The sequence below is a fragment of the Myotis davidii genome, unplaced genomic scaffold (genome assembly GCF_000327345.1).
Source record: "Myotis davidii unplaced genomic scaffold, ASM32734v1 scaffold207, whole genome shotgun sequence".
In the NCBI taxonomy this organism is placed as follows: domain Eukaryota; kingdom Metazoa; phylum Chordata; class Mammalia; order Chiroptera; family Vespertilionidae; genus Myotis; species Myotis davidii.
In genome coordinates, this window is record NW_006298349.1 from 1,056,843 (window position 1) to 1,061,490 (window position 4,648).

General features: G+C 65.3%; 1 protein-coding gene across 3 annotated transcripts in view; it reads right to left on the reverse strand.

Annotated features, from left to right (window-relative positions):
* Positions 1–1,497: 1,497 nt before the first annotated feature.
* Positions 1,498–4,648, reverse strand: part of LOC102761259 (phosphatidylethanolamine N-methyltransferase) — an 11,592-nt gene continuing 8,441 nt past the window's right edge. The window contains exons 2-4 of one of the 3 annotated variants that reach the window (XM_006773955.2): positions 4,092–4,203; positions 2,122–2,196; positions 1,498–1,763 (exon numbers count right to left, since the gene is read on the reverse strand). In XM_006773955.2, the coding sequence (XP_006774018.1) occupies positions 1,706–1,763; positions 2,122–2,196; positions 4,092–4,203 (245 nt within the window). In that variant the 3' untranslated portion in view covers positions 1,498–1,705. Of the gene's footprint in view, positions 1,764–2,121; positions 2,197–3,205; positions 3,475–4,091; positions 4,204–4,648 lie in introns of those variants that run through there. The other 2 variants (XM_015570610.1, XM_015570611.1) reach the window with 2 other exon arrangements.

Genomic DNA, 4,648 nt, shown 5'->3' on the forward strand with positions numbered 1-4,648 from the left:
CCGGGCTCACAGACCGCACCTCGGGCCCCTGCAAGCCCGGCTGCCAGCCGCCTGGGTGACAGCGTCCCTGGATGGGAGCTGTGCAGCTTTCTCCTCGTTTGCTTCTTTAGTGACCGATCACTAAAGGGGTCGGGCTGCCTGGAGCTGCTCCCACGCCGGCAAAGGAAGGGCTCAGGCGTCAGGGCCAGGTCCTCCTCGGAGGCTGTGTGTGCAGAGCGGCTTGTGGGGAGTGAGCGCCCTGTTCGGAGGGGGTGCCAACAGGCGGGGATGGGGCACTGGGGGATCTGACTAGATGCCTCTGTAGCCTCTCAGGCCCTGAGAGAGAAACCAGGGAGGAGCCCGGAGAGGACCGAGGGCGACAGGCCCGAGCACCACGGGGCACCCCCTGATGCCAGCCCCTGGCTGGTGTCCTTTCGCACCTGGGCTGCCGGGGGGGTGGGGGAGGCAAGACCAGGCCTGGCCCTTGGAGGGGCTCCCTCAGCAGGCCCCAGGCGAGTGCGCGGCCCACTCCTGGTGGCTGCGTGAGGTCTGTGAGGGACTAGAAGTGTTGGCAGGAACTGGAGATGCCAACTCCTGCCGAGGCGGGGCAGTGGGGAGCTGCTGTAAGTCCTCCCTGACACCACTGAGGGCTCCCATTTCTCTCCAGCTCCTCACCTCAGGGAGAGATGCGTGGGCTCAGGTGGGACAGACCTGAGTTCCAGCCGGGTCACATGCTAACACTCATGTGTCCCAGGAACAAGTCACCAGCCTCTCTGAGCCCCGTATCCTCGGCTGCTAAACGGGGTGACCTCAGCCTGTGTGGGCTTCACAAGAGTCCCCGTGCAAGGCAGGCCAGAGCAGGGCATGCCACGTGCCTGTGGCCCCCACCGCCCCTCCAGCATTGCCTGTGCGTTCAGAAAAGTTAGTCCGGACAGAAGTGGGCCAGTGGCTTCCCCTGGCCTGCCACCTGCCACCTCCAGGCGCATGCGCATTTCTACCGGAGACAGCCCTCCAGCGAGAGGGTCAGGCAGCCGGCCGGTGGGGGAGGTGGCTGCACATTTGAACTTTCCTGATACCCTCACATCACCCCACGAAGGTCATCTATTTCTAGGGCCGGCTGGTCCGGCTGGACCTGGCAGCCTGGGGTACAGAGAAAATAAGCATCATGGACCCGCCAGCCCCTGGCCTGACCCTAGGGGCCAGGTGCCTGAGGCTGAGGCCTTCACTAGCTGGCCTTCCTCATCTCAGGGCCCTGGCACCTGCCACACCCACTGCTTGCAGCGTTCTCCCTCCAGTTCGCATCTCCTCTCACATGCGCCCGAGGCCTGGCCCCTGACCATCACGGCTGACATGGCTCCCACTTTCACCGGGCGCCTTCTTGTCACTTAGTTCAGCATGTTTTCTCTCTGACCATTTCCCCTGGATGACAGTTCACAAGGGCACTGGGGGGTGGGGGGTCGGGCCACTGGCCGGTGTGATCACCTCCACCCTGGAGGGAAGGAGCAGAAGAGGAGGAGCTGGGGTCAGGGGCCTTTATTGGGGAGTTAAACACGGTGGGCAGTAGGAAGAGCTCAGTGGCCACATGGTAGCAGGTCCGAGGTCCCACGGCAGCGGTTTCCAAGGCACTGGAGGGGCCCACGCCAGCGGGCACGAGCAGCAGCGGGCACGTTCGCTGTCTCGACGTGGCCCCGGGGAGGCCGGAGGGAGGTGAGATGCGGGCAGCCCGTCAGTGGCTCTTGCGGGACTGGGAGGCTTTCTGTCGGTAGATCTCAGCAGTGAAGGGCCTGCAGGGGCAGGAGGACAGGCTCTGGTCAGCTGGTCTTGGGGCTGATGCCGACACCCAGCCCTGCCCCCCTGGAGCACGGACAGTGAAGGTGCCCCTGTAGGACTAGGAGGGCCAGCGGCTGCCTGTCACTGCCTGTCTGGGCCCTCAGCCCCCACGGTGACTTCTCTGAGCTTCCCATCTGCCACTGTGTCAGTGCCGGCCGTGGCCTGCTGATCTGGCCTGTCCTGGACATGGGAACGGTGGCCATGGGAACCGTGGCCATGGGAACGGCCCTGAAGGGGAGGCAAGGCCGCCTCTTCCCTCGCGGGCTGATGGCAGACAGCAGCCCGGCCCACAGACTGGCGGCGCCTACTCACTCCTCGTACAGGGTGGCTGCCGTGTAGACAAGGGCCACCACCCCAGTCAGCAGCAGGCCGGCGGGGCTGGCGTGCCTGTGGACAAGATACAGGCAATCAGTGGGCAGCCTGGCACTGGGTGCCCCTCCCCCAGGCGGGGTCCTGCAGCCAATGCGTGGAGCCGTGCCCTCTTTCCAGTGTCTGGCTTTCTCTCTCGGACTAGGCACCCGCCGTCCAGGTCCTGACCCGTGGGCCAGTGTGCTGCCGTCCAGGCTGGCTCGGGTCCAAGTCGGGCAAGAGGGGCCGGGGCTGTCTGGTCTGGAAGTAAAGCTGGGGTGTGCGTGGGGGGCCCCGGCCAGAAGCCCCCTGGCTCCTCGTCCCTCAAAGCCCAGTGCTCGTGGGGCGGGGCATAGCAAGGAACAGCGCAATCCTGACATTTCACCCTTTGTTTCTCTGGGAGCACAAGGCAAGCGGTCTTCACTGGTTACACAAAAGCAGGGCGCTTCCTACAGACAAGGACAAACTACTTCGGAGGGCAGGGCCTGAGCCCAGAGCCTGCAGCCCTCCCTGCACAGCTCCGGCTCCTTGACCTTGGCTGGCTGAGGCAGGCGGCAGAAGGCCGGTGGCACTCCCTCCCAGCATGGGACTCCCTCCGGGGGGCAGAGCTCTGTGTGCGGGGCATGGGCACAGACCAGCTCCCCAACGGGGCCAGAAGCTGCGGCAGGTCTGTCCCGGGCCTTGGGAGGCCCTGCCGCCCGCCCGCAGGGACTGACTGCCCGGGGCTGGCGTCCGTGGGCAAGGCCGGCTGTACATCCGTAAGTGGTTCAAAAAGAATCAAAAGAATAATATTCGATGACGCCTGGACATGTATGATATTCAAACGTCAGCGTCCATGCTGACACCGTCACACTGCTCCTCGTCGTCAGGGCGGCTCCACGGGCAGCCCCTCTCACGCCTGCGTCCGCCCGCCTCACTCTGGCCCGTGAGGGAAGCTGGCCGGCCCCCTTCTAGTCGAGATGCTGTTTGTCCTAGAGAAGCAATCCCAAGGCACACATCTGCCTGGTGCCTGGCCTTCCGTGGAGACGGCTGGCAGGAACCCACTCACATGACGGCCCAGCCCAGGTAGTTGGCTGTGCTGCCCCAGTACATGGGGTTGTCCAGGATGTTAAACGGGAACGTGGTCACTCTGGCCTCCTTGAGGATCCCGAAGTAATCACCTGTGGACGAGGTGGGGCAGGACAAAGGCTCACCTCCTGGCCAGACCAACACCAAGAGGGGCCGGCACGGCCCGGCCGCCCTCCCCCTCCGGGAGTCCCAGGCTGGTGTGGAGCAGGCCTGACCTGCGACCCTCGAGGGCATAGGCACTGCCCCGGAGCCATGGCCTCCTCCCCACAGACTCCCTTGGCCCTCCCTGGCCCTGCCGGTGGTGTCAGCCCTACCAGTCCAAGCTTCTCATTTCTGAGACAGGACCTTCCCAGCCCCTCGCACATCCCCTGCCCCTGGGACTGGAGCTCAGCACCTGTGTGGCATTTGTGGACGGAGAGATGTGGCCCCGCCCAGCCTCCAGCCCTGGCCCCACTGGCCCCTGCATACCAGCCACCTGCCTGCCTCCCGCTGGCTCGCCCCCTCCCGCCCTGCCGCCCGCCCGCAGGGACTGACTGCCCGGGGCTGGCGTCCGTGGGCAAGGCCGGCTGTACATCCGTAAGTGGTTCAAAAAGAATCAAAAGAATAATATTCCATGACGCCTGGACATGTATGATATTCAAACGTCAGCGTCCATGCTGACACCGTCACACTGCTCCTCGTCGTCAGGGCGGCTCCACGGGCAGCCCCTCTCACGCCTGCGTCCGCCCGCCTCACTCTGGCCCGTGAGGGAAGCTGGCCGGCCCCCTTCTAGTCGAGATGCTGTTTGTCCTAGAGAAGCAATCCCAAGGCACACATCTGCCTGGTGCCTGGCCTTCCGTGGAGACGGCTGGCAGGAACCCACTCACATGACGGCCCAGCCCAGGTAGTTGGCTGTGCTGCCCCAGTACATGGGGTTGTCCAGGATGTTAAACGGGAACGTGGTCACTCTGGCCTCCTTGAGGATCCCGAAGTAATCACCTGTGGACGAGGTGGGGCAGGACAAAGGCTCACCTCCTGGCCAGACCAACACCAAGAGGGGCCGGCACGGCCCGGCCGCCCTCCCCCTCCGGGAGTCCCAGGCTGGCGTGGAGCAGGCCTGACCTGCGACCCTCGAGGGCATAGGCACTGCCCCGGAGCCATGGCCTCCTCCCCACAGACTCCCTTGGCCCTTCACCCAGGCAGAAGCAGGATGGCCCTGGCGGGAGGAACCGGCGGGAGTGGGTCACCCATTGTCGGGACCAAGGAGCGGGCAGGGAGGGCCGGGGGCCTTTCTTTCCAGGAGCAGGAGCGGGCGGTGGCCTGAGGCAGGGGCGCAGCATCGGGTGCTGAGGCTGAGGGCAGGGAGCACGTGTCCCACGTCCCAAGCCATTCCAGCCCGTTCCTCCTGGGGTCGCGCAGCCGCTGGGTCCCCCTCCCACCCCCA